Source organism: Miniopterus natalensis, chromosome 10, assembly GCF_054644295.1.
Source record: "Miniopterus natalensis isolate mMinNat1 chromosome 10, mMinNat1.hap1, whole genome shotgun sequence".
NCBI classification, from domain to species: Eukaryota; Metazoa; Chordata; class Mammalia; order Chiroptera; family Miniopteridae; genus Miniopterus; species Miniopterus natalensis.
Window position 1 is genome coordinate 84,466,238 of NC_142090.1, and position 27,355 is coordinate 84,493,592.

At 54.5% G+C, this 27,355-nt stretch overlaps 1 protein-coding gene across 1 annotated transcript; it reads left to right on the plus strand.

The window, feature by feature from the left end:
- Positions 1-7,603: 7,603 nt before the first annotated feature.
- On the plus strand, positions 7,604-26,714 carry NPC1L1 (NPC1 like intracellular cholesterol transporter 1). The gene is made up of 19 exons (XM_087820886.1): positions 7,604-7,657; positions 8,505-10,027; positions 11,369-11,469; positions 11,756-11,928; positions 12,101-12,229; positions 12,480-12,662; positions 13,145-13,259; positions 13,390-13,517; positions 13,888-14,025; positions 14,278-14,367; positions 22,829-23,019; positions 23,212-23,336; positions 23,833-23,959; positions 24,081-24,136; positions 24,542-24,692; positions 24,825-25,056; positions 25,183-25,296; positions 25,373-25,535; positions 25,657-26,714. The coding sequence occupies exons 1-19, from the start codon at positions 7,604-7,606 to the stop codon at positions 25,851-25,853; spliced, it is 3,990 nt and encodes a 1,329-aa protein (XP_087677012.1). The 3' UTR covers positions 25,854-26,714.
- The last annotated feature ends 641 nt before the right edge of the window (positions 26,715-27,355 follow it).

Sequence of the window (27,355 nt, forward strand, 5' to 3'; positions counted from 1 at the left end):
ATTCCCAGAGCTTGGTGTTGATTCACCTACAAGCCCACTAGGAAGCAGTGAGTGTGTGGTCACGCTGAGCTAGAGAGCAGGCACATTGAGGGCCTTCAATACCTTTGAATCACAGTGGCTTCTCAATGATGTGTCACCCAGCAGGGCCTGGCAGGACCTGAGAGTCTGCACTCCTAACAGCCTCCTCCCCAGGCTGATGCATCTGGATCCCATAACACATTGCAAGATGAGCTTTAACATACATACGCCCACCCCATTTTACAGGTGGAGAAATAGGCTCAGAGAGAGAAAGTTGCCAGCCTCACGAACCCAGCTAAGGGGCAGAGTGAAAGGGTGTTCAGGTCTGTGGGCCCTGACCTGGGACCTGAAATGAGAGCTGGGTTCAGCCCTGTCCTGTACCTTCTCAGCCTGTTTTGTCCCTGAGGTGCTGTGATGAGGTGCATACATTTTTAGCATAAGTGTATCCCAATCAATATTTGTGATATACTATAAAGTTACCTGTTGTTTATCTGAAGCAAATCAAGTTGGTGTCTTCTTTGCTAAATTTGGCAAACCTGGAGTATAGAACCTTTCTTGCCCAGTCACTGCTTCCTCCAGGAAGCCTTCCTGACCCTGAGCCTGGGCGTGGTGCCCTTTTCTCCAGGTGTAAATTGGGGTTGATTTGGTCAATTTCAGGTCTTAGCACAGTAGCACCTGCCTATCTTTCATGCCCAGCCAAGTGGCACACAGCTGTGCACATGACCCTGGAGCAGCTGGCATACAGCTTGTGGAAGCTGGTTTGGGGGTACAAGACCCCATTCTCCAAATATGAATCTGTGCTGTCACGACCAATAGCTGCTTCTGATCACAGAGGTGCAGTCATAGGTGGAGGTAGGGCCACCATTGTTGCAAGATCCTTGCACTTTGGCTCAGGTGACTTCCAGGGCATTTAAAGGGCCAGTGACCTTTTATTCCCTTTTTCATTTTTCACTTTTTGCCTCTTTCAGGAGCCACTGCACAGCCTTGGCTCAGTTGGGTGTCATCCCATGTACCAAAAGGTTACCAGTTGGAGTCCCAGTAAGGGCACGTGCCCGGGATGTGGGCTCGATCCCTGGTGGGAGGTGTGTAGGAGGCAACTGATTGATGTGCTATCACACTGATGTTTCCCTTTCTCTTCCTCTCTAAAAATCAATATAAAATCTTTAAAAACAAACAACCACAGCCAGCCTCGCCGGGTGTGGCTCAACGGTTGAGCATCGACCTAGGATCCGGGAGACCAAGGTTTGATTCCTGGTCAGGGCACATGCCCAGGTTGCAGGCTCAATCCCCAGTTGAGGGTGTGCAGGAGACAGCTGATCAGTGACAACTCTCTCATCATTGACGTTTCAACTCACTCCCTCTCTCTTCCTCTCTCTGAAATCAATAGAGATATAAAACCCCACAAACCATCATTTAAAAAAAACCCACAGCTGAACATACAGGGAAAGTTACAAAGTGACTGCGTGCCCAAGGAACTGCTCAGAAAATACTTGAGAAGACATTAAATTTACACTAGAGGCTGATCCTTTGCACAGAGACAGCCTACAGCAATAAAAAATAAAAGCAATAACAAACCCTGGGGAAGGGTAAGAATTGGATTCCCAGATTTATGTTACTAAATTCAAACGTCCAGTATTTATCAACAAAATCACAAAGTCTACAAAGAAAGGAAAGTATGACCCACTCAAAGGAAAAAAAATAAGCAGAAACTGCCTCTGAAAAAGACCTTAATGGCCCAAGCAAGTATGGCTCGGTTGGAGCATTGTCCCATAAACCAAAAGGTCTCAGATTCAATTCCCCTGATTGGGGCACATGCCTAGCTTGCGGGTTCCATCCCTGGTCAGAGTCCATATGCGAGGCAAGGGGTTGATGTATCTCTCTCACCTTTCCCTCAAATCAAGCATATCCTCGCCCAGCTGGTGTGGCTCAGTGGTTGAGCATTGACCTATGATCCAAGAGATTGTGGTTTGATTCCTGGATGGGACACATGCCCAGGTTGTGGGCTTGATTCCCAGTCAGGGCATGCAGGAGGTGGCCAATCAATGACTCATTATTGATGTTTTTCTCCCTCTCCCTTCCTCTCTCTGGAATCAATGAAAACATTTTAAAAAGCAACAACATATTCTCAAGTGAGGATTTTTAAAAAAGACCTAATGGCAGACATACTAGGCAAAAACTAAAACAGCCATTTTAACGATGCTCGAAGACCTGGAGAGTGGTGTGGACAAGTTCAAGAAAATGTTGTGTGGACATTCTGAATGGGAAAAAATATTGAATGGAAATTTCAATAAGAAATAGGAAACCTAAAAATGAACCAAAAAGGAATTGGGGAGCCAGAAAGTATGATAACTGAAATGAAAAGTTCACTAGAGGGATTCGAAGGCAGATCTGATCGGCACAAGAAAGAATCAGTGAACTTGAAGACAGTACAATGGAAATGACTGAGTCTGAGAAATAAGAAAAGATGGAAGAAAAAGAAAACTGGAACCTAAAGGACCCATGGAACACTTTAAAATGTACCAACATACACATGGGAATCCCAGAAGGAGAACAGGGAAGAGGGCTGAGAATATTTGAAGAATGGCTGGAAACTTCCCATAGTTGATGAACAACAGTCAAGAAACCCAATGAATTCCAAGTAAGATGAACTCAGACCCATACCAAGATACATTATAATCAAAGTTACGAAAGACTAACAGAATCTTGAAAGCAGCAAGAGAGAAGCAAGTCATCACAAGGGATCTTTAAAAAAAAAGATCAGCAAATTTCTCATCAGAAACCTTGGAGAGCAGAATACAGTGGGCTGATATATATAAAGAGCTTAAATTAAAACAACAACAACAAAAACCCACAAGAATCCTATATCTGGCAAAACTTTCCTTCAAAAGTGAGGAACGCCCAGCCAGCATGCCTCAGTGTTTGAGGATCACCTACGTTCCAGGTGATCGCAGTTCGATTCCCAATCAGGGCACACGCCAGGGTTGCCGGCTCGATCCCTAGTAGGGGGTGTGCAGGAGGCAGCCGATCAATGACTCTCATCATTGATGTCCCTCCCTCCCTCCCTCTCCCTCCCTCTCCCTCCCTCTCTCTCTCTCTCCCCTCCCTTCCCTCCCTCTCTCTGAAATCCATAAAGACATATTTTTTAAAACATGAGGAAGAAATTAAGACATTCCCAGATAAACAAAAACCGAGGGAGTTCGTAACCAGATCTGCCCTGCAAGAAATGTTCATAGGAGTCCTGTGCGTCCCTAATGAGGACAGTGGACAGTAACTTGGACAGTCACTGAAAGCCAATTAGAGAAATAAAGATCTCAGTAGATATAAGCACACGAGCAGTTCTATTTATCTATTTTCCTCACCCAGTGATATTTTTTCCCATTGCTTTTCAGAGAGAGAGAGAAACCAATGTGAGAGAGACACATCGACTGGTTGCCTCTGGCATGCGTCCCTACCAGGGCTGGGGTTCAAGCCTGCAACCAACGTATGTGTCCTTGGCCAGAATCAAACCCGTGACCCTCCAGTCCTCAGACCAATGCCCTAACCACTGAGCAACACCGGCCTGGGCCACATGGGAAATTTTGAAAGTATTGTAACAGTGGCTTGTAACTGCATTTTTAGTTTTCTACATGGTTTAAGAAATGAGTAAATTTAAAGAAAAAATTACTAGTGTAAAAGCTAGTATTACTGTATCTTGGTTTATAACTCCAAGTCTTCTATGTAATTTAGGAGATGAATGCATTTGAAATAACTGTTAGTCTATGTTTTGTGACACACAATATATAAAGATGTAATTCTGAGACACTGATAACTGATAGGGTAGAGACAGAGCTGTAGTGGAGCAGAGTTTTTGTGTTATTGGAGTTAAGCTGCTATAAATTCAAATTAGAGTGCTAGGATGTTAAATGTAATGCCCATGGTAACCACAAAGTAAACAGCCATAGGATACACACCAAAGGGCCCTGGCCGGTGTCGCTCAGTGGTTAGAGACTCGGCCCACACACAGAAGGGTCCCTGGTTTGATTCTGGCCAAGGGCATGTACCTCAGTTGCAGGCTCGATCCCCAGCCCCTGTCAGGGCGCATGTGAGAGGCAACCAATTGACGTGTCTCTCTCACATCGACGTTTCTCTCTCGCCCCCTTCTACTCGCTCTGAGAAGCAATGGACACGATATCCTCCGTCGAGGACGGGATAAGAAAAGGCAGGAAGGGGACTGTGCTGGCCCTTGAGAACACTGTGCTGAGTGAAGTGGACACATCACCAGAGGGCAAACACTGTGTGGTTTCACTTACATGGGATTCCTAGAGGGATCAAAATCGCAGGGACAGAAGTCTAATGTGGGTGCCGGGGGCCGGGGGAGGGAGAGTGGGGAGCTGGGGTTTAACAGGCACAGAATTTATTGACGGGATGAGCGAAGTTATGTTGTGGATGGTGCTGATGGGCGCACAACAGTGTGAATATTTAACACCACTGAACTGAACACTCAGAAATGGTTAAGATGATAGATATTTTATATTTGGGGTATTTTGCCACAGATGCAAATATGTGCACAAAACCCAGGTTTGTCGGGTTTGGGGAGAGGAAGGGAGGACCAGATGCAGCAGAGGGAATGTGGGGGAAGAGAAACTACTCTCCGTGATATTATCATGGTGGACACACGTCATTCCACGTTTGTCAAATCCAGAAAAACGTACCACACGGGGAGTGAGTGAGCTGTAACGTAAACTATTAACTCTCGTCAGTAATGTGTCAATATTGGCCCATCCGCTGTAAGAGATGTGCCAAGATGTTTCAACAGGGAGACGGGAGAGACGGCGGATGGGACTCTTACTTCCTGATCAGTTTTTCTGTAAACATAAGAGCATTAAGACTGTTAAAATTAAATCTAAAAAAAAAAGCTTCACATTGGCCAGAACCAGATGACAGGCCACCGAGAGCTGTGACAGAGGCTGGCGCCCACGAAGCGGCATCTCTCCTGGATTGTGGGCACAGCCCTTCACTCATAGAGTCCGGTCCGGGTTCCATGAGCCAGGGGCAGGAAGGCCCCCTAAGCTGACCAGACCCCACACCTCAGCCTGCAGGCTGCTCACCCCCGCGAGCCGGGAGCTACAATGGGCTGCGCCCACCCTGCTGGGCAGAGCATCGCACACAACCCGGGGCCAGTGGCTGGCCGAGCAACACTCCTCGCCCTGACCTCAGCCTGGACCGCACAGCCTGAGGTCCCTGGGAGCCACACAGCCAGCCCGGGAGCTCCTGTGTCTGCTGACCGCCAGAGGCTCCCGTGCCGGTGGCTGGCCCCTGCCCACCACCTCCTGCTCCAGGTGACTGGGCTCAGGACCAGTGCCCTCGCTGGGCCTCTCAGTGAGCAGCGTTTTCCAGTTGCTAAATTTGTCAAGTCTGACAGCAGATACTGTGCAGGTGAGGCTGGCGGCCGGCACCTTTGCGCATTGACGGTGGCAGTGGAAGGAACGCCAGCCCCCGAGGAGTGAGCGTGCAGGTTCTGGTAAGTAATTCCCCAGGGTCCTGGACTGACCGACGAGGACCTGCTGAGCTCTGCACTTAGGGCCATAAATGTGCCTCTCGGACACCTAATCTCATCTCTAGGATCTCTGTTGGAGGAAACAAATGCAAAATGAGGAACCGTAGTCAGGCGCACAGACGTCAACCAGAAACTCATAACGATGAGATATGAAAACCAGCCGGAAGAGCAGGTTATCAGCCCGTGGGACATAACCCAGCGATACGCGTGCTGATAAGAGCTCGAAGGGACCATTGAGTATTTGAGGAAAAATCAGGAGAAAGTGAGGCACGAGAGTGGACGCATCCTGTGCTCGCAGCCTGCCGGGCGCCCCATGCAAAGGGAGCCACGGTGGGAGATGGTGGGTGTTCCAGGGGGGACTCTGAATCCCATGCTGGGCTCCTCTTCAAGGGACTTCCCCGGGGCCACCCTTGGATCGATGGGGTGGGCGGGGGCCCCTACAACTCCAAAAGTTCCACGGGAGCCACGGGAACCAATGCCCTCAACCAGTGCCCCCATCCTGCTCCCTGGAGGGGACCCCTGGACGTGCCCCGACTGCCTCCCAAGGTCCCGGTGAGCCCACTCTTTTTTTCTCTTACCCTCACTCGAGGGTATTTTTTCCCATTGCTTTTCAGAGAGAGTGGAAGGGGGAGAGAGAGAAACATCGATTGGCTGCCTCCTGCGTGAGGCTGGGGATCAAACCTGCAACCCAGGTTCTTCCCGTTGGTTGGAATCGAACCCAGGACCCTTTAGTTCACAGGCCAACGCTTTAACCACTGAGCCAAACCAGGTAGGGCTGAGCCCGCTCCTTAGTGCACCCTGTTTGGCTTCCTGTGGCCCCCCTGGAATCCCTGCCTCAGGTCTGCTGCTGAGGGAGACACCCAGGAGGAGCACAGGGACCCGGAATGAAGGGGGCCAGCCTGGGCCTGCGGATGGAGGCCGCTGCCCACAGGTGGAAGCTCCGCTCCAGACTCAGGGCTGAAGGGTGGCCGGCGCCTGCCCAGCCACCCCCTCGCGGTCTGGTCCCCCACCCCTGCCTCTGTCTCCTCAGACATGTGCTTGAACTTGGTGACTCCCTGCAGGTCAGACCAGGGTCCACGAAACAGACTGGGGAGGTGGGAGGTTCCTCCCTGCACTACCTCCAGCAGGTGGCTGCAGGGGAGGTGTTCCCCAGGGTGCCCTGATAAGTTCAGCCTTGGCATGGGGGCCAAGGTCTGGCCCATCCTGGTGATAGGGAGATCCCTATCGGGAGGGCGCACAAGGTGAGTGCTGAGCACCTGTGCCCAGGTGGGGTGGGGCCGCTGCCTGGGGTTCCCAGCAACACGCTGGCCCTCCAGGGTTGGGGGCAACTGGAGTCGAGGGGAACAGAGGGGCCCTGGCTCTCACATCTGGTCCCTCTGCACTGTTTGACCTCAGCAAACTTTTCCGCCTCCGCCCAGAGGAGACTGAAGTCACTGCATCACGCCACCCCTAATTTGTTTCCTGGGCTGTTAATATTAATTGACAACAGTTGCTAAGGGTGACAGTGCAAGGGTGTGTCACAGCCAGAGCTGGCCCGGTCCCAAGAGGGGGCTGGGACAGTGAGGGTCCGAGGGCCGGGCGGGGTGGAGGGGGGCGAGTGGAATGGGGGGGTGAGTAGAATAGGGGGAGTGGGGGTTGACAAGTGAGGGGGGCAAGCAGAGGGGTGACGGGGTGCCCAGGGCCGTGCTGAGCCCCCCATGTCTCCCCAGCCGGCACCTCCTGGAACAGAGGCCCAGTCGGGGCGGTGGCAGGTCCCCAGCTGCCTCATCCGCACTCAGCTTAGGTGTCTTTGGAAGTGGGTGAAGGGGAGACCCTGTACCTCCACTGTCATCTCGGCTCGTCTGAGAGCGGGGCCAAAGCGGGAGGGGCGAGCAGGTGATCATTAACCGCTGGGAGGTGCAGGGCTTAGCCCTATTGGTCCCCAACCCAGTCAGGCCAGGCTGTCCCTGGCAGGGAGGCTGCCCTGCTGTGTGCCCCCTGGACCCAGCCCTTCCCTGTGCTTGGCTGTCCGGCCGCCTGCCTCTCTCTCTAACCCTTCCTGGTGCCGGGATGGCAGAGGCCTGCCTGAGGCGCTGGCTGCTCTGGGTCCTGCTCCTGCAGTCGGTGAGTCTGGGGCCTGTGTCTACCCTCCATGCCTCCCATCGGAGGTCCTGGGCAGGGGGTTTCTTGGTGACAGTAAGGGAAGGCCTAGGTCTAGGGGGCTGGTCTTTGGACAGACAGGGGACCCCAGGCACCCCAGAGGAGGGCTGTGGGTGGGTGGGGGGTCCTGGGCTACCCAAGCCTCCGAGTCATGGGGTTAGATGGACACAGGGTTGGGGAGGGGGCAGGTGGACTCGGTGTGACCAAGTGCCTCCCATCCTTGGTCTGCTGTGGACGCTGTGGCCTGAGGTGGCTGGTGGGTGGCTCAGAGAATCTCCCAACCTGGATTTAGCATCTGGTGCTGGAAGGTGGTCTGAGCTCCTGCCTCCCATGTTTCTTGCTCACTTGCAGGTCTGGGAGGCTGGGTGAAGGCTCTGGGCCCCAGGCAGGGGAGGGCAGGGGAAGCCATGAACAGAAGCTCCTCTGGGGGTGGCCTGCAGCTTGGGCACCATGGCAGCCAATGGCAATGGTGATGGAGCCCGTGTGCACAGCGCCTGGTACCCACTCGACCCCTTGGAATCGGTCCCCTACCTGTGACCTTGCTAAATGCAGGTCTGTTGGGTCACCTCCCTCTCTTCAGTGACCTGGTCACTCAGGATGAAAGCCTGGCTGGGCCTGTGCCCCATCACCCCAGACATGCCCCGGAGGCCCCGAGTGCTGCCCCAACATCCCCCCAGGGTTCCCCTGTTCCCAGGGATGTGTAGCTGCCCTGCCCCCCGCCCACCCCGCCCTGTGTTCATCCTAACCGCATGCCCCCGGGCGCCCGGGCTGACCGGTGCTGGGCCCTGGGTGAGTCCGCCTTGCTCCGCAGGCCGAGGCCGAGCTGTACACACCCATCCACCAGCCTGGCTACTGCACCTTCTACGACGAGTGTGGGAAGAACCCCGAGCTGTCCGGAGGCCTGGGTTCGTTGTCCAAAGTGTCCTGCCTGTCCAACACGCCTGCTCGCCACATCACGGGCAGCCACCTGGCCCTCCTGCAGCGCGTCTGCCCCCGCCTCTACGCAGGCCCCAACACCACCTACGCCTGCTGCTCCCAGAAGCAGCTGGTGGCTCTGCAGTCCAGCCTGTTGGTCACCAAAGCCCTGCTGACCCGCTGCCCAGCCTGCTCAGACAACTTCGTGAGCCTGCACTGCCACAACACCTGCAGCCCAGACCAGAGCCTCTTCATCAACGTGACCCGTGTGGCCGTGCAAGAGGGGAGCAAGCTCCGGGCCGTGGTGGCCTACGAGGCCTTCTACCTGCGCAGCTTCGCTGAGCAGACCTATGACTCCTGCAGCCAGGTGCGCATCCCCGCGGCCGGCTCGCTGGCTGTGGGCGCCATGTGTGGAGTCTATGGCTCCACCTCCTGCAACGCCCAGCGCTGGCTTGATTACCAAGGGGACACGGGGAACGGCCTGGCACCACTGGACATCACCTTCCACCTGTGGGACCCCAGTCAGGCCGAAGGGAGTGTAATACAGCCTCTGGACGGGGAGCTCACTCCCTGCAACCAGTCCCAGGGCAATGCAGCCCCCTGCTCCTGCCAGGACTGTGCCGCATCTTGTCCGGCCATTGCCCGGCCCGAGGCCCTGGACTCCACCTTCCGCCTGGGCCACATGGCAGGTGGGCTGGCCCTGGTCATCATCCTGTGCTCCGTCCTTGCTGTGCTCACCGCCTTCCTTGTGGGGACCCGCCTGATCTCCTGGAAGCAAGGCAGGACTCGGAACCCCAAGGCCAGCCCCAGCATCTCCAACACGCTCAGCCTTTCCACGCACACCTTCCTCAGTCATTGTTTTGAGGTCTGGGGCATGTGGGTGGCCTCGTGTCCGCTGACAGTCCTGCTGGTGTCCGTTGCCATAGTGGTGGCCTTGGCTGGGGGACTGGCCTTTACGAAACTGACCACGGACCCCGTGGAGCTGTGGTCAGCCCCCAACAGCCAGGCCCGGAAGGAAAAGGAATTCCACGACCAGCACTTTGGCCCCTTCTTCCGAACCAACCAGGTGATCCTGACTGCTCCCAACCGGTCCAGCTACAGCTACAACTCGCTGCTGCTGGGACCCAAGACGTTTGGCGGGGTGCTGGACACCGACCTGCTGCTGGAGCTGCTGGAGCTGCAGGAGAGGCTGCGACACCTGCAGGTGTGGTCGCCCGAGGAGCAGCGCAACGTCTCCCTGCGGGACATCTGCTACGCCCCCCTCAACCCCCACAACGCCAGCCTCTCCGACTGCTGCATCAACAGCCTCCTGCAGTATTTCCAGAGCAACCGCACGAGCCTGCTGCTCACGGCCAACCAGACCCTCACGGGGCAGGCCTCCCAGGTGGACTGGAGGGACCACTTCCTCTACTGTGCCAAGTGAGTCCTGGATGCCCGCTCCAGGCAGGTGCTGGGGCGGTGTGGCCTCCTGGAGCCCAGGCCACGCGCAGCCACGGAGGGACTTCTTGTGGCTCCGCATCTGGGTCTCGGGGCTGCAGTGCCCTGCGGTGGGGCTCCTGCTCGCTGGGGCAGATTTGCCCGTGGCCATCGCAGCTGTTCTGCAGGGCTCCTGACAGTGAGAGCGTCCTTGGTTTGCATGTCTGGTGCTGAGTCCCAGCTTCGGGTTCTGTGTGTGGAGGGTGCCTGGCCTCATGCTGTAGCCGGAAGAGGGAGGAGAGCTGTGTGGCCTTTCTGGATAATTGTGCATTTTCAGCATGTGGTCCTCCCCTCCCTCCCTCCCTCCCTCCCTCCCTCCCTCCCTCCCTCCCTCCCTCCCTCCCTCCCTCCCTCCCTCCTTCCTTCCTTCCTTCCTTCCTTCTTCTTCACCCGATGTATTTTTTCCACTGATTTTTAGAGAATGGAAGGGAGAGAGGGAGGGGGAGAGAGAGAGATAGAGAAACATAGGTGTCAGAGAGAGACATCTATTGGTTGCCTCCCGCAAGTGTCCCACCTGGGGCTGGGGATGGAACCTGCAATCCAGGTACGTGCCCTTGACCGGCAGTCGAGCCCGCGATCCTTTGGTCTGAGGGTCAACACTCTAACCACTGAGCCACACCAGCCAGGGCACTCTGGCTTTATTTTGATTCTGGATGCTCACAACCACTCCTGGGTGGTCTGAATGTCCCCATTTCAGGGACAGGAAGACTGAGGCTCAGAGAGGTGTGGTGAGCTTCTCAAGGTCACAAGGCACCTGTATTCCCAGGACAGCTGGTGACCAGCGGTCTCACTCACCCAGAGCCCTTGGTTCAGGGCCCCGTGGTACCCTTGCCTGCAGGGCTCAGTGGAAGGCCGAGAGACTGGCCTGAGGTCTCAGGGTCGGCAAACTGGAAAGAAAGAGAGACACTCGGCGGCCTGGAGGGAGGCGGAGGCTGAGGGCAGTGAGGCCTGTGCGTCTCTGTGGGTGGTCGGGACTGGGAACTGTCAGGGCCCACCGCAGGGGACCCTGTATGAGGCTCCCGGACCTGCCTCGCCTGGGATCGGGTGGTGATGGGGCTCTGGGATCGGGTGGTGATGGGGCTCTGGGATCGGGTGGTGATGGGGCCTGGAGGGCCTGGCTGGCGGGAGGTGCTGTGAGCATGGACAGCCCTGGCCGGGAGCTCCGGTCCACACTGCACTGGGCTGCGTGAGGTTTTATTGAGAGTCAGGTGACGGTGCTGGGGCCTGCGGGGGTGCGCAGGGTGACGGGAGTGGGGTCTGGAAGGGTCCTCCCTCTCCCTGCAGTGCCCCGCTCACCTTCAAGGACAGCACGGCCCTGGCCCTGAGCTGCATGGCTGACTATGGGGCTCCTGTCTTCCCTTTCCTTGCCGTGGGAGGCTACAAAGGTAAGCTGGTCACCCTGGGGAGGCCACGAGGGCCAACATGAGGCAGGAGGTGGGGAGCAGAGACGGGCTTCTCTCGCCCCGGGGTAGCCGTGCTGGCGGGGCTGGGTGGGTGCTGCAGACCTGCCATCCTCAGCACCTCCTCCCAGCGCTGCTCTGCTCCGTAGTCCCTGGTTTTGTGCCTGTGGCTGAGACTGGAAAGTGGGTGTAGGGTGTGAGACAATGACTCAGATAAAGAAGGTGGGGGGGCAGGGGAGGCCAGAGGGTGGCTGAGCATGTCTCCTCCCAGGGAATAGCTACTCTGAGGCGGATGCTCTGATCCTGACCTTCTCCCTCAACAACTACCCTCCTGGGGACCCACGGCTGGCCCAGGCCAAGCTCTGGGAGGGGGCCTTCCTGGAAGAGATGCGAGCCTTTCAGCAGCGAATGGCCGGCACGTTCCAAGTCACCTTCATGGCTGAGGTAGGGGCTGTGGGGTCCACGGCTTGGTGACAACCCAGGTGGCTTGGGGTGGGTTCCTATGGCCCCATCCCAGCCCCCTCCTGAGTGACCCTGGACCAGGACAGGTGGTGGGAATGCTGCCTGCGGGGCCCACAGCGTCAAGGGTCAGCGGGCCGGTGGGGTGTATCCACAGCGCTCCTTGGAGGACGAGATCAGCCGGACCACAGCCCAGGACCTGCCCATCTTTGCCATCAGCTACCTGGTCATCTTCCTGTACATCTCCCTGGCCCTGGGCAGCTACACCAGCTGGCGCCGCCTGCTGGTGAGGAGGGGAGGAGCATGGGGAGGGCGTCTGGAACTGTACCAACCAGAGTGCCCGGAAGCAAAGGGAGACACCACCGGGGCTCCCCAGGGGTGACCCCTCTCAGGAAGTATTTTTCTGCTCCCTGCCCGTCTCCACCGCGAGATGCAAACCTACTGTGTAAAGTGTCTTGTAAGACGCAGCCCCCCCAGTCCCCACGTGGGGCCCCTCACCGGCTCTGCCTCAGAAGGCTGACCCCGTCCCCTTGCAGGTGGACGCCAAAGTCACGCTGGGCCTGGGCGGGGTGGCCGTGGTGCTGGGAGCCGTCATGGCCTCCATGGGCTTCTTCTCCTACCTGGGAGTCCCTTCCTCCCTGGTGGTCCTTCAAGTGGTGCCGTTCCTGGTGCTGGCTGTGGGGGCAGACAACATCTTCATCTTTGTGCTCGAGTACCAGGTGAGTGGGTGGGTGCCCTGCCCTGAGGCCCCACCCCAGGCGCACCTGCGTGGGTTTCCTGGGCTTCTCTGCCCTGACGCTGCTGCGTGGCATTCCAGGCAAGGACGGGTCAGGGTCCATTTAGCCTCCACTGTTGGTGAATATTGAGGGTCCCAGTGGTCATTGGGGCAAGGTTGCCACAGACACCCCAAAACACACCCAGCACCCCCCTGGGTCAGACTCTGAGCAGGGGAAGCTGGGGTGGCACTGTCAGCAGGGGCCCTCAGGCTTGGCCGGGTCTCTGGGCACTGGCCAGGCATGGGAGTGAAGCATGTGCCAGCTCCATCGACTGGGCACTGGGCACTGGCCAGGCATGGGAGTGAAGCATGTGCCAGCTCCATCGACTGGGCACTGGGCACTGGGCACTGGCCAGGCATGGGAGTGAAGCATGTGCCAGCTCCATCGACTTGCCCGGACCTGGTCCTTGCTGTCCCCCCACCCAGAGGCTGCCGCGGAGGTCTGGGGAGCGGCGGGAGGCCCACATCGGCCGGGTGCTGGGCAGCGTGGGGCCCAGCATGCTGCTGTGCAGTCTCTCTGAGGCCATCTGCTTCTTCCTGGGTGAGCCTGGAAGCCCCTGCCCCCAACCCCTGGTGTTAAGAGGCCCTGGAGACCGGGTGGGGGCAGCCCCCTTCCCTCAGTGCCTGTGTGAGCAGACACCATGCCCTGAGAGTCACCTCTGTTCCCCCAGGGGCCTTGACCCCCATGCCCGCCGTGAGGACTTTTGCGTTGACCTCTGGTCTCGCGGTGGTCCTGGACTTCCTGCTGCAGATGTCGGCGTTTGTGGCCCTGGTGTCCCTCGACAGCAGGAGGCAAGAGGTAGGGGACCCGCTGGCCCCTTTTTGGCTGGGACGAGTGGCCTCACTTTGTAGAGAAGGCACAGAGTGGGACTTGGGGCAGGGACACAGTGCAGAAACATTTGGGCCATGTAGTCCCCACTGTCCCACAAAAAGGTAATTTTGTTTTGGTCATCTTGGGAAATATGATCAAACTTCCTCAAGTACATGAGGTCTCCAGATAAACTATGAATCAGAGGTTGACAGGCAGCTACTGTTTCTGTGACAGCACAGAATTCAAAGGGATGTTGTCAAGGTAGAAAACTGCACACTGGCATGTTCCCGGAGCCCCGGGAGAGAGGGTGGCAGTCCTGGGTCTGCTTTGGGGCCACTGAGGGGCCTGCCTCCCACAGGCCTCCCGCTGGGACGTCTGCTGCTGCATCAGTGTCCAGGAGCTGCCCCCGCCTGGCCAACGCGAGGGGTTCCTGCTCCGATTCTTCCGCAAGGTCTATGCTCCGTTCCTGCTGCACCGTATCACCCGTGTGGTCGTGGTGAGTGGGCTGGGAGGGCGGCTGGGTCCTCACACCCCTAGGGCAGGGCAGGGGCTGCTCAGCCTGACCCTCACTCGCAGTCTTTGGCCAGTCCAGAGCTCCCCCAGGTCCTGGCACTGAAGCACGGGGTGGGGGTGGCAGGGGGACTCAGGTGCAGCTCCAGAATGTGCCAGAACAGCCACCTAGACCCAGGTTGGCAGAGCCGGGGGCCCCCATGTGGCTGGCTGACTCTCATGGTGGTTCCCTCCTCAGGTGCTGCTGTTCCTGGCCCTGTTTGGGGTGGGTCTCTATTTCATGTGCCACATCAGTGTGGGGCTGGACCAGGAGCTGGCGCTGCCCAAGGTGAGCTGTGCAAGGTGGCCTCGGTCCTCCGGGAGGCGGGAGGGGCTGCAGCAGACAGGGTGGGACAGCCTGGGCCAGGGGCTAGTAGGGGTACAGGACTTCTCCTGCATGGACCTGGGGAGAGGCCTCGTCCAGCAAAACCGACACTCTGTCCTCATTAAACACTGACTCCCCACTCTCTCCTCCCCCAGCCCATGGCACCACCATTCCATGTTCTGTCTCTAATTTCGACTCCTCTAGGGACCTCATAGAAGTGGAATCATACGTTTGTCCTTTTGTGACTGGTTTATTTCACTCAGCATGATGTCCTCACGGCTCATCCATGTTGTAGCAGGTGTCAGAATTTTCTTTCTCTTTAAAGCTGAATAATATTCATATATATATACCACATTTTGTGGGATTTTGTGGAATGCCTCTTCTATGTCAATCGAGATGAGCATCTGATTTTATTTCCATTCTATTAATGTGATGTATCACACCAGGTGTTGTTCACACATTGAACCATCCTTGCATTCGGGGAGCATATCCCCCTTGGTCACGGTGTATGATGCATCCTTTTAATATATAGACGGTCCCCAATTTATGATCGTTCAACTTATGATTTTTCAACTTTACAACAGTGCGAAGGTGACGTACTTTCAGTAGAAACCTTATTTCAAATTTTGAATTTTGATCTTTTCCTGGGCCAGTGCTGTGCTCCCAGCCAGGCATGTGATCCGGAGGGCAAACAGCCAGCACCCACTGCGCACCGTCGCCGGCATGTTTTGGATCTTGTGTGTGAGCACGTTTAAGGGAGTAGGCAAAGCCACTCGTTCAGCAGGTTAGGTGTATTAAATGCATTTCCAACATACAATATTTTCAACCTACTTTGGGTTTATTAGGACATAGCCCCGTCGTAAGCTGAGGAGCATCTGTGCTGTTGAATTCAATTTGCTAGTAATTTGTCGAGGGTTTTTGCATCAATGTTCACAGGAGATATCTGTCTGTAGGTTTTTTCCCTTGTAGTTAGTGTCTTTGTCTGGCTTTGATATCAGGGCAATGCTGACCTGAAAGAATAAGTTAAGCCCGGCCGGGCGTGGCTCAGCGGTTGAGCATTGACCTAGGATCCAAGAGATCGAGGTTCGATTCCCGGTCAAGGCACATGCCCAGGCTGTGGGCTTAATTCCCAATGACTCATCATTGATGTTTCTGTCTGTCTCTCTCTCCCTCTCCTTTCCTCTCTCTGAAATAAAGATATATTAAAAAATAAATAAATAAATAAGTTAAGGGTGTTGTCTTCAAATTTTTTTAGAAGACTTTAAGGAGCATTTGGTGCTAATTGTTATTTAAATGTTTGGTAGAATTCACCAGGGGAGCCATCCAGTTGTGGTCAGAGGATATACATCAGATGCTCTCTATGTTTTTATTTATTTATTTTATTTATTTATTAAATTAAGTTAATTGGGGTGACATTGGTTAATAGAATCACACAGGTTTCAGGCGTAGATTTCTGTAAGATCTGATATCTATGTTTTTAAATGTTGAGACTTAATTATGGCCTAACTCATAGTTTATCATGGAGAATGTCCTGCAGGTATTTGAGATTTGAGGAAAATGTGTATTTTGCAGTTGTTGGGTGGCACGTTCTGCCTTTGTCTGCGAGTTCAAGTCCTCTGTGTCCTTACCGACTTATGCCTGGCTGTTCTACCCATTACTGGGAGTGGGCGTCAACTCTCCTAGTATTATTGTAGAACTTTCTATTTCTCCCTTTAGTTCTGTCCATTTTTGCTTCATAGATTTTACTGGTCTGTCAGTGGGTGCGTAAATGTTCATACACACTTATTTTCCCCACGCTGAACCTTTTATTAATATATAACGCCCTCCTTTGTCTCTTGTAAGCATTTTGATTCAAAGTCTTTTGTCTGCTGTTAGTGGAGCCCCCCCCATACACACTCTTTTGGTTACATTTGCGTAGAATACCTTTTCCATCCTTTCACTTCCCACCTGTGGGCTCTCTGGCTCTCAGTGAGTCTTGTAGACACTATGCAGCTGGATTGCGTTTTCACTCATTCTGCTGATCTCTTTCTTTTGATTGGAGAGATGAGGTAATAAAGGAATTACTGGGAGGAATTCCTATTTGTTTTCTACATGCCTTAGAGCTGTTTTGTCTCTCATTTTCTGTATTAGTCTTCTTTTGTGTTTAGTTGATTTCTTCAATTTATTGATTTTTAAAGAGAGGGGGAGAGAGAGAAATATCAATCTGTTGCTCTGATTATTTATGCATCATTGGTTGATTCTCGTATGTGCACTGACCAGACACTGAGCCTGTATCCTTGGCAGACACTGAGCCCGTGTCCTTGGCGTATTGGAATGATGTTCTAACCAGCTGAGCTACTGGCCAGGGCCTGGGTTTAGTTGGTCTTTATTGAGAGAACTTTGAAATTCCCTTCTCATTTCTTTCAGTGTGTATCCTATGGCTGTTTTCTTTGTGGTTACCATGGGCATTACATTTAACATCCTAACACTCTGTTTTGAATTTATAGCAGCTTAACTCCAATAACATACGAAAACTGCCGCTTCACAGCACTGTCTCCACCCTGTCAGTATTGATGTCTCAAAATTACATCTTTATATACTATGTGCCCCAAAACATAGACTATTAATTTTATGTATTAGTCTCTTAAGTCACGTATGAATCAAACAATATAGTTACAAATCAAAGCTACGAGAATACTAGAATTTATAATTGCTTGTGTACAGTTGACTCTTGAACAACATGGGTTTGAACTGCATGGGTCCCCTTATATGAACATTTTTAATTTTTATTTTATTTTAAATATCTTCATTAATTTCAGAGAGAGAAAGGAAGAGGGAGAGAGAGAGAGAGAGAGAGAAACATCAATGATGAGAGTGTCACAGCTGCCTCCTGCAGGGCCCCCACTGGGGATCGAGCCCACAACCCGGGCATGTGCCCTGACCGGGAATTGAACCAAGATCTCCCAGATCCTAGGTCGATGCTCAGCCGCTGAGCCACGCCAGCTGGGCATATGCAATTTTTTTCAGTAAATATATCAAAAAACTTTCTGGAGATTTGCAACAATTTGAAAAAACTTGCAGATGAACTGTGTAGCCTAAAAATACTGAAAAAATATAAGAAAAAGTTGGGTATGTCATGAACGCATAGCATATATGTAGATAGGAGTCAATTTTATCATTTACTACCGTAAAATATACTCAAGTCTTACAAGAAGCCAAAATTTATCAAACCTCACACACACGAACACATCCAGACTGTAGGTGGCGCCGTTTGCAGTGGAGCGAAAAGTAAACAACCGCAAAGATGCTGCTTGAGATCCTAAGCCCTAAAGCCGGCTGTGCTGCGGTGGCCCTGAGCCCAAGTGTTTTGAGTGTCCACTCAGCGCGTGTGATGCCGCCGTCTCCGCGGGAGAAGTTCGTCTCCAGGAAGTTGTGCGTCGCAGTAGAAAGCAAGGTCTCCCGGTCCTCCTGCACCTCTCATCGCGCTCAGTGTGGCACCTGTGACCCTGGATGGCGCCAGGGGATCCACAGCAAGAAGCAGAGAAGAGCCCCAGCATCAGGCGAAACGCCGACGGGCTCGATGTGCGCCGTCGATGGACGACAGGGCCCGTTTCTGGATGGTTCCCCCGAAGCTTTGTCCCTGGCGTCTGCAGTGGTGGTGGCCCCCCCACGTCAATATACGAACCCGTCCAGCGTAAGGACCACTGTGAGGAAAGAAGAGGAAATCCGCGGAGCCGGTGCTGCTGCTACACCAGCAGGCGCGGAAACCTCGCGCCTTTTGTGAAATACCTTTTCATCCACACTGAAAATGTGGCTTTTACGTGGGTGCAGGGTCGCTGTAAGGCAAACGTACCTATAAACAAGGACAGGCTCTAGAGTGAGTCATCCTACGACAAAGCAGCAGGAAGGCGAAGGGTCTGAAGCTGGAGAATTTTGTCTGTTTGTTTAACTCTCCCCTGAGGATATTTTTTCCATTGCTTTTCAGAGACAGTAGAAGGGAGGGAGGGGGAGAGAGAGGAACATCGATGTGAGAGAGACACATCGACTGGACTGGGTGCCTGCCCATGGTCTCAACCCGGGTACGTGCCCTTGACCAGAAATCAAACCCGCCACCCTTCAGTGCGCCGGCCGACGCTTTAACCACTGAGCCCCAGCAGCCAGGGCTAAAGCTGGAGAATTTGATGCCAGCAAAGGATCATTTTAGAAAGAGGTCTGGTCTAAAAAAAGGTCACCATAGCAGGAGAAGCAGTTTCTGCCCCGGACAGTTCCCAGGCGCTGTAAGGGAATCACTGAGGAGACAGGATGTCTCTCTGAGCAGGTTTGCAATGCAGATGAAGGTGCCTAATTCTGGGGAAAAAAATGCCACAAAGGACCTTTATCAGGAAGGAAGATAAAGCACCCGGATTTAAGGAGGAAGGGCTGGGCTGACTGTGCAAACACGGTTGGTTTTCGGTCAGAGCTGCCCTTATCTGTAAAGCCGCTGATCCTGAGCCGCGCAGGGAAGATAAATGCCAGCTGTCAGCCTCTGGTGGCTCCGCAGAGGCCTGGTCGAGGACCCATTTCCGGATTGGTCCTGTGGAAGCTTTGTCCCCGAGGTGAGGAAGCGCCTGGCCGGTAAGCGAAGGCTGCCTCTGAGGTTCTTTTGATGTTGGACCATGGGCCTGGCCACCCAGCACCCCGTGAGTTCAGCAAACATTGAAGTGGTCTACTCGCCCCAAACACCACGTCTCCGACTCAGCCTCTGGATCGGGGGCCCTAGGACCCTCAGGGCTCATCACACATGGTCTCTGTGGAAAGGATGGTCAGTGCCGTGGGAGAGAACAGAGAACCCCGACAGAGGACGTCATGGCGCGTGGAAGGATCACCCCACCGAAGATGCGTCCTTGTTATGGAGAAGGCCATGAAAGCCACCAAGCCAGAAACAACGAATCCCTCCTGGAGGGACCACCCAGGTGTTAGAAACTGCGAATTCCTGCTGGAGAGACCATCCAGATGTTGTGCACGACTTCACAGCCCTGATCAAGAAAACCGTGACAGAGACTGTGGACGTGGCAAAAAAAAAAAAAGGTGAGGGTGGGGGTGAAAGCCTTCAAGACGTGGATCTTGGAGAAATTGGAGAGCTAACAGAAGATGACTTGTTGGAGGTGAGCGCCAGACGCTGAGGCAGATGACGTGGGGGCAGCAGGCCCAGGAAACTGACTGACGTCTACGATCTGGCAGAAGGGGTCGGATGGCTCAGGGCTGCCTGGCTTCCTTCACGACAGGGACCCTTCGCCGACACAGGCACCAGAACGAAAGCAGACGGGGGAAGAGGGAGCGGAACTGCATGGAAACAGCTTTAGAGAAAGGAAGGCATGAAAAGACCAGGCAGAAATTTCGGTGTATTTCCATGAAGTTCCCCCGAGGGCCCGTCCTCTGCCTCCCCCACCCGTCAGCACGAAGAACGAGGCCCGTCTTGCGCTGAACGAGCAGCATGTGACCAGCGCCGCAGTTAATTAGTTGTGCAGGTGTGTGAGGGTCTCCGTGGGAAACCCTAAAAGCTATGGCCCTGTGGCCGCGCCGCATGAGTTACTGTCATCAAGTCATCATCGCCATCGCCTCAGCGCTCATCACGTAGAACGTCGTGTGCAGACCCGTTTGGAAGGGGGTAGGCCATCCATCCACAGGCATAAGGGGAGTGATGTTAGTATAAATTAATAGTGTGTCCATTTTCTTTCTTTCTTTTTTTTTTTTAGTATATCTTTATTAATTTCAGAGAGAGGACAGGAGAGGGAGAGAGATAGAAACATCAATGATGAGAGAGTCATTGATTGAGGCCACAACCCGGGCATGTGCCCTGACCGGGAATCGAACCCTGATCGCCTGGATCCCAGGTCGATGCTCAACCGCTGAGCCACGCCCGGCCGGGCAATGTGTCCATTTTCTTACTGTTTTATAACTTGGCTTTCAAAGACTTACATTACCGTACAGAATGCCCCTCTCTCTCGTAATTGGAGAAACTGACTACCAGCCTATTATCCCAGGTAAGTGCTTTTTAAAAAATGTAACAGTGTTTCCAATATGTTGTTATGAGTATGACTGTAATACGTATGCCATAAAAATTTTGTAACAATTCATTGATTAGTGCAAAGGCCAGGCTACCATGAGGCAACCCTAACAATTATACTCAGCTGCCATAAAGTATCCTATGGCTGCTTCTGTTACCAATGCACAAATCGTTACACCGGTAAATAAATATGATCTCTTTTTCGGGTCACTTTTTCATTTTTGATGTCTTGTGTTAGTAATACTACAGCATCTACAATGTTTTGCATCATATAAGAGAATATTGATGTAGGTACTGATATATAATTCACCTTGTAAACACACCCTGTAAACTTACAGTGGCAATAAATACAGCACAGGACTGTAAATGTATTTTGCTTATGATTTTTATATAACACTTTCCTTCCTCTAGCTTGCTTTATTGTAAAAATACAGTATATAATACATACCGCATACAAGATATGTGTTAATTCACTATTTTTGATAAGGCTTCCGGTCAACAGTAGGCTATTAGTAGTTCAGTTTTGAGGGAGTCAAAAGTTATAATGGGACCTTGAACTGCCTGGGGAGGGAGGTCGGCACCCCTAACCCCTGCGTGTTCAAGCATCAACTGTATTTACCTTTACCAGGGATTTTTATTTCTGTATATGGCTTTGAGTTATGCTCTAGCACCCTTTCCACTTAACCTGAGGGACTGACTCCCTTTAGCATTCTTGCAGGCTGGTCTTCTGGTAACAAGCTCCTTCAGCTTTTGTTTATCTGGGAATGTCTTCATTTCTCTCTTATTCTTGAAGAACAGTGTTGCCAGAAGTAGGATTCTTTTTTGGGGGGATACTTTTTTTTTTTTTTGATATCTTTTTATTGATTTTTTAGAGAGGGAGGAATGGAGAGGGGTCGAGAGAGAGAAACATCTGTTGGCTGCCTCCTGCACGCCCCCTACTGGGGACCGAGCCCACAGCCAGGCCTGTGCTCTGACAGGGAAGCGAACAGGCGACCTCTTGGTTCATGGGTCCACCCTCAACCCCTGAGCCACGCCGGCCGAGTCAGAAATAGGATTCTTGATTGACAGTTCTTTTTCCTTCAACACTTTGAATATACAAACCTGCTGCCTTCTGGCCTCCAAGATTTCTGATGAGAAATATGTTTATAATCTTATTGAGGATCTTTGTATGTGACAAGTCTCTTCTATCTTGTTGCTTTCAAAATTCTCTGTTTTTGCTTTTCAACAGCTGAATTGTAATGTGCCTTGGTGTGGGTCTCTTGGAGTTCGATTTTAATTATTTTAATTATTTTAATTTTTTAGAGAGAGGAAGCAGGGGAGAGAGAGAGAAACATCGATGTGAGAAACATCGATTGGTTGCCTCTCACGTGCCCCAACTGGGGACCAAACCCACAACCTGGGTTTGTGCCCTGACCCGGAATAGAAGTCACCACCTTTGGCGTATGGGACGGCACTTCAGCCAACTAGGCCACACCGGCCAGGGCTCTTGGAGTTTGTTAAGCTTCTTGGATGTTTATAGTCATATCTTTCATCAAATTTGGGAAATTTTGGCCATTATTTCCGCACATATCTTCCTGCCTCTCTCTCTCTCTCGCTTCCTCCTGAGACGCCCAAGGTGTGTGTACTGGTGACGAGAAGGGTAAAATTACATGTATCTGCACGTGTGTGTGAGTCAGAGTGTCCACGTGGGGCAGCACCTGGACTCTGCTTGTACCTCGTGAGTGTACTCTGGGCACGTACCTGTGATTACACCTGGATGTGTGCACCTCTGTGGGTGCACCTCCAACCATGCAGCTCTGTGCTGGAACTGTGCATGTGCCTCCTTGAGCATTAGCCTCTGTGAACATGTATGTCTATGCACATGCCTCTGTGAGTGAGCCTCTGTGAGTGAGCCTCTGCGGCTGTACCTTTCCGGCTGTACCTCTGTGGCTGTACCTCTGTGGCTGTACCTTTCCAGCTGTACCTCTGCGGCTGTACCTCCATGTGTGTACCTCTGTGGCTGTACCTTTCCAGCTGTACCTCTGCGGCTGTACCTTTCCAGCTGTACCTCTGCGGCTGTACCTTTCCAGCTGTACCTCTGCGGCTGTACCTTTCCAGCTGTACCTCTGCGGCTGTACCTTTCCAGCTGTACCTCTGCGGCTGTACCTTTCCAGCTGTACCTCTGCGGCTGTACCTTTCCAGCTGTACCTCTGCGGCTGTACCTCCATGTGTGTACCTCTGCGGCGGTACCTCTGCGGCGGCACCTTTTCCGGCTGTACCTCTGCGGCTGTACCTCTGTGGCTGTACTTCCATGTGTGTACCTCTGCGGCTGTACCTTTGCAGCTGTACCCTGTGACTGTGAGCTGGCGCGGGCCCCTGGGATGCATCTGGTCTGGCCTCACCGACTGTCCTCTGTTCCAGGACTCATACCTGCTCGACTATTTCCTCTTTCTGAACCGCTACTTTGAGGTGGGGGCCCCGGTCTACTTTGTCACCACCGGGGGCTACAACTTCTCCACTAAGGAGGGAATGAACAACATCTGCTCCAGTGCTGGCTGCAAAAGCTTCTCCTTAACCCAGAAGATCCAGTATGCCACTCAGTTCCCTGAGCAGTGAGTGTCCCCACCCGTGCCCGTCTGTGTCCCCCACTCCCTCCAGTGCCCCTTCCTGCCTTTCTGTCCCCACCCTGCTGCCTGCCTGCCGCCTGGTGCCTGGGGAGGCCCAGCGTGGGGGTCAAGCCACAGGAAGGACCCCCAACCTGCCCGCCTCGTCCTGCCCCCTGACCTCCTGCCCCTGAACCTCAGGTCTTACCTGGCCATCCCTGCCTCCTCTTGGGTGGACGACTTCATCGACTGGCTCACGCCGTCCTCCTGCTGCCGCATTTACACCTTTGGCCCCAATAAGGATCAGTTCTGCCCCTCAACCGTCAGTGAGTGAGACGCCTCTGGGGGCTCGTGTTCCCCACAGCCTGGAGAAACTGCAGCGAGAGAAAGGAGAACTGGCGAGGCCCCCTGAGCCCCTCAAACCCTCCTACGGGCTCAGAACACGTGTGTGGGCTGCCAAGCCCAAACAGACCACCGGGACTCACACACTCGTGTCTCTCCTGAGTTGTGCCCATGCTCCAGGGGCAGGCTGGCTGTCACATGGCAGGCATGAGCCAAGGTGGCACGTGGCCCTGCCCCTGGAGCAGCTGCATTTGTAGGTGGAACGGGGAGGCTCTGTAGGCCGTGGGCTGTTTCTCTGCCCCAAGCTTTCCTTCCTCATCTGTTTGCAGCGGTCAGGGGTCGGCAGTTTCCATGATGGAGAGACCCCCTCACAGTTAGAGAGATGTGCCTGGGTGTGAGGGGCACAGAGGGTGGGAGGCGGCGCAGAGCAGGGCCTCTGGGCCTCGGTGCCGCCACCCTCAGCGCCTGCTCGCTCTGCAGACTCGCTGGCTTGCTTGAAGAACTGTGTGAGCTTCACCTTCGGCCCCGTGCGTCCCTCCGTGGAGCAGTTCCACAAGTACCTTCCCTGGTTCCTCAGTGACCCGCCCAACATCATGTGCCCCAAAGGGTAGGCCTAGGTGGGGCATCTGGGGGAGGACGAGAGTGGGGAGCACAGAGAGGCGGGAGGCTGGTGGAGGGGCCTGGGGGGGCCTGGTGCCCGACCAAGCCTCTACTCTGCCCACCCCCAGGGGCCTCGCAGCATACAGCACCTCCGTGAAGTTGGGCGAAGATGGCCAGGTTTTAGGTAAGGGTGGCCTGCCGTGGTGGGGAAGATGTGAGTCAGTGGCTCCAGGCCCAGGAGCCCTAGGGGACGGCCTCAATCTGGCATCTTCTCTCCTTCCTGGTGGCTTCTAGCCACCCCCTGGGACACGGGCCTCAGCTACTCAGCCCTTTGTCCTCAGACTTTACCTCTGTCTGCCCTGCGTCCCTCCCACCCCAAACCTACAGAGCAGCATTTGGGTGCATGGGAGACCCTCATGGCTCCATCCATCAGAGGCAGGGCCGGTCCAAACCAAACTGCAGGCCCTTTGCCCGAAGTTTATTATGAATCCCAACATGGTGGCAGCAGAGCCCTGAGCCCGTGTCCCGGGGTCCCGAGGGCGTCTGAAGCTGGCTCTGACCTTTGCCTTTTGCTCCGGGCCGGTGCCAGCCTCACGCTTCATGGCCTACCACAAGCCCCTGAGGAACTCGCAGGATTACACGGAGGCTCTGCGGGCAGCTCGGGCCCTGGCGGCCAACATCACCACTGGCCTGCGGAAGGTGCCGGGCACCGACCCAGCCTTCGAGGTTTTCCCCTACACGTGAGGCCAGGGCAGTGGGCTGCAGGGAGGGACCTGGGGAGGGCCTTTGCCCCGCCCCCTCCCTGAGCTGCACCCTCCTCCTGAGATGGGTGCAGGAGGCCCAGCCCCCAAATGATGTCACTGCACCCGCAGGATCACCAATGTGTTCTATGAGCAGTACCTGACGGTGGTGCCCGAGGGGCTCTTCATGCTCAGCCTCTGCCTCGTGCCCACCTTTGCCGTCTGCTGCATCCTGCTGGGCATGGACCTCCGCTCTGGCCTCCTCAACCTCTTTTCCATCATCATGATCCTGGTGGACACCGTGGGCTTCATGGCCCTGTGGGGCATCAGCTACAACGCTGTGTCCCTCATCAACCTGGTCACGGTAACTGCCAGCCATGGGGCCTCGTGGGGCGTGCCCCGTTCTCTCTAGGGTCTAAATTCTGCCCGCTGGCCTGGGCGAAGACCCCATCCCCAACCCTCTCGAGGCTGACGCCCCCTCTGCCCACAGACGGTGGGCATCTCTGTGGAGTTCGTGTCCCACATCACCCGCTCCTTTGCAGTCAGCACCAAGCCCACCCGGCTGGAGAGGGCCAAGGAGGCCACCGTCTCCATGGGCAGTGCGGTGAGTGGGTGGGAGGCTGCAAGAAACCCTCAGCCGGCTGCTTCGTGCCCGGCCTGACACCTGCCTGCGACCCTAGGTATTCGCCGGAGTGGCCATGACCAACTTGCCCGGCATCCTAGTCTTGGGCTTGGCGAAGGCCCAGCTCATCCAGATCTTCTTCTTCCGTCTCAATCTCCTCATCACTGTGCTGGGCCTGCTGCACGGCCTGGTCTTCCTGCCTGTCATCCTCAGCTACCTGGGTGAGCGCCCAGGCCCTGCCCCGGGTCCTTCCCCACCCGGGGGGCCACAGACACAGCGTGGGCAGCACTCCTGTCCTTGGCGAGGTGCAGTGACTGTGCTCCTCTGTCTGTCCCCCTGCAGGGCCTGATGTCAACAGAGCTCTGGTGCTGGAGCAGAGGCGGGCGGAGGCGGAGGCGGAGGCAGCTGCTGCGGCCAGGACAGCCTCCTGCTCGAAGCACTCCTCCCCAGCGTGCCAGGCCAGCAGCATCTATGTCAACTACGGTTTCGAGCATCCTGATAAGAGTGTGGACGACCCCAGCAGCCCTCCGCCCCAGTGAGCAGAGCTCTGTCCAGGCTCCAGGGGCCTTGAGGCTCCCGTGGGAACTTTGACCCGCCTTCCCCTCAGGACCCAGGAGGGGCTGTCCCTGTGGAAGTGCCCACATTGGGGCTCACTCTGGCCACCAGGTGCCCTTGGGCCCTCCACCGCAGCAGCAGGTCCCTGGTTTCCATTTCATTCAGGCCTTGGTCAGCACACACGTGACTCACTCTTCCAGGACCTGGGCCTTGGGGCCCACAAGCAGATGTGCTGCGTTAGTTCCGGACTCACAACTCCGCCCGTTTCCATCACCTCCCCCTTTAGTGCAAAAATGTCCCACTCTGGTGTCAGCGCGTCTTCAACACTCTTCAGTATCCCTGAGAAAGGGGACCAGGACCCCAATCCCACAGAAGGCCAGGGAGGGGCTTCCTGCTGGTGCGGGAGGGCAGAATGTTCTGGAAGACACTCTGGTCATGGATTGACCCCACTGGAAAATGCCGTTCAGTTTGGCCTCCAGCTCCAATGATTATTAAGGCGATTGTTGCTGCCAGTCAAGGCTGCCCATGTGTCTGCAAGGCTGTGATCTCCTGGGCACAGGCCAGCCCTTCCCCTTCTGTCCCAGGCCTGGAGCACTGGCTGGGGCCTCAAACCAGCCCACCTGAGCCTCCGTGGAAAGCATAAGCCGAGGGATACAACTACTCTGTGCCATGAGGGCTCCCATGGGAACCTTGACCCGCCTTCCCCTCAGGACCCAGGAGGGGCTGTCCCTGTGGGAAGGCCCACATTGGGACTCGCTCTGGCCACCAGGTGCCCCATGGGCCCTCCACCCCGGCAGCACACGAGGAACTTAATAAATACCTGTGCACGCAGGGGACTTAATAAATCTCTGCACATGAGGAACTTAATAAATGTCTATTAAGCACAAATGGGGTTTTATGTCTCATGTCCTATTCTGGCTGCCTCTGGGTTTTGCTTTTTTAAAATATATTTTTATTGATTTCAGAGAGAGGAAGGGAGAGGGAGAGAAACATCAATGAGAGTCATGGATCAGCTGCCTCCTGCACGCCCCCTGCTGGGGATGGAGGAGCCTGCAACCGGGCATGTGCCCTGACCAGGAATCGAACCTCAGTCTCCTGGATCCTAGGTTGATGCTCAATGACTGAGCCACGCCGGCCAAACTGCCTCTAGATTTAAGATAATTTTTGTAAATTACACAAATAATGTGTGGGATCCTCCCTCCTTTCAAGAAAGTAGTTATGTCATTGTCTGCCCTTCCTTAGGAGTGACTTTCAGGAGTGGGGTGCAACTTCTCCAAAACCAGGAGGCGCAGAGGCCCTGGATCAGGTGGTATTGGCCAGTACAGGTGTTACCAGGGAGATGATGAGGAGACCTCGGTTCTTGTCTTCTTGAGGGGAAGATTTCAACCAAGAGACAGTGTCGAAAAGAAAGCAAGAATTTATTGGCCACAGCAAAAATATACGTAGGAAGGGCCTAGAAGGCGGCACTGGAGAGCCTGGGCTGGGC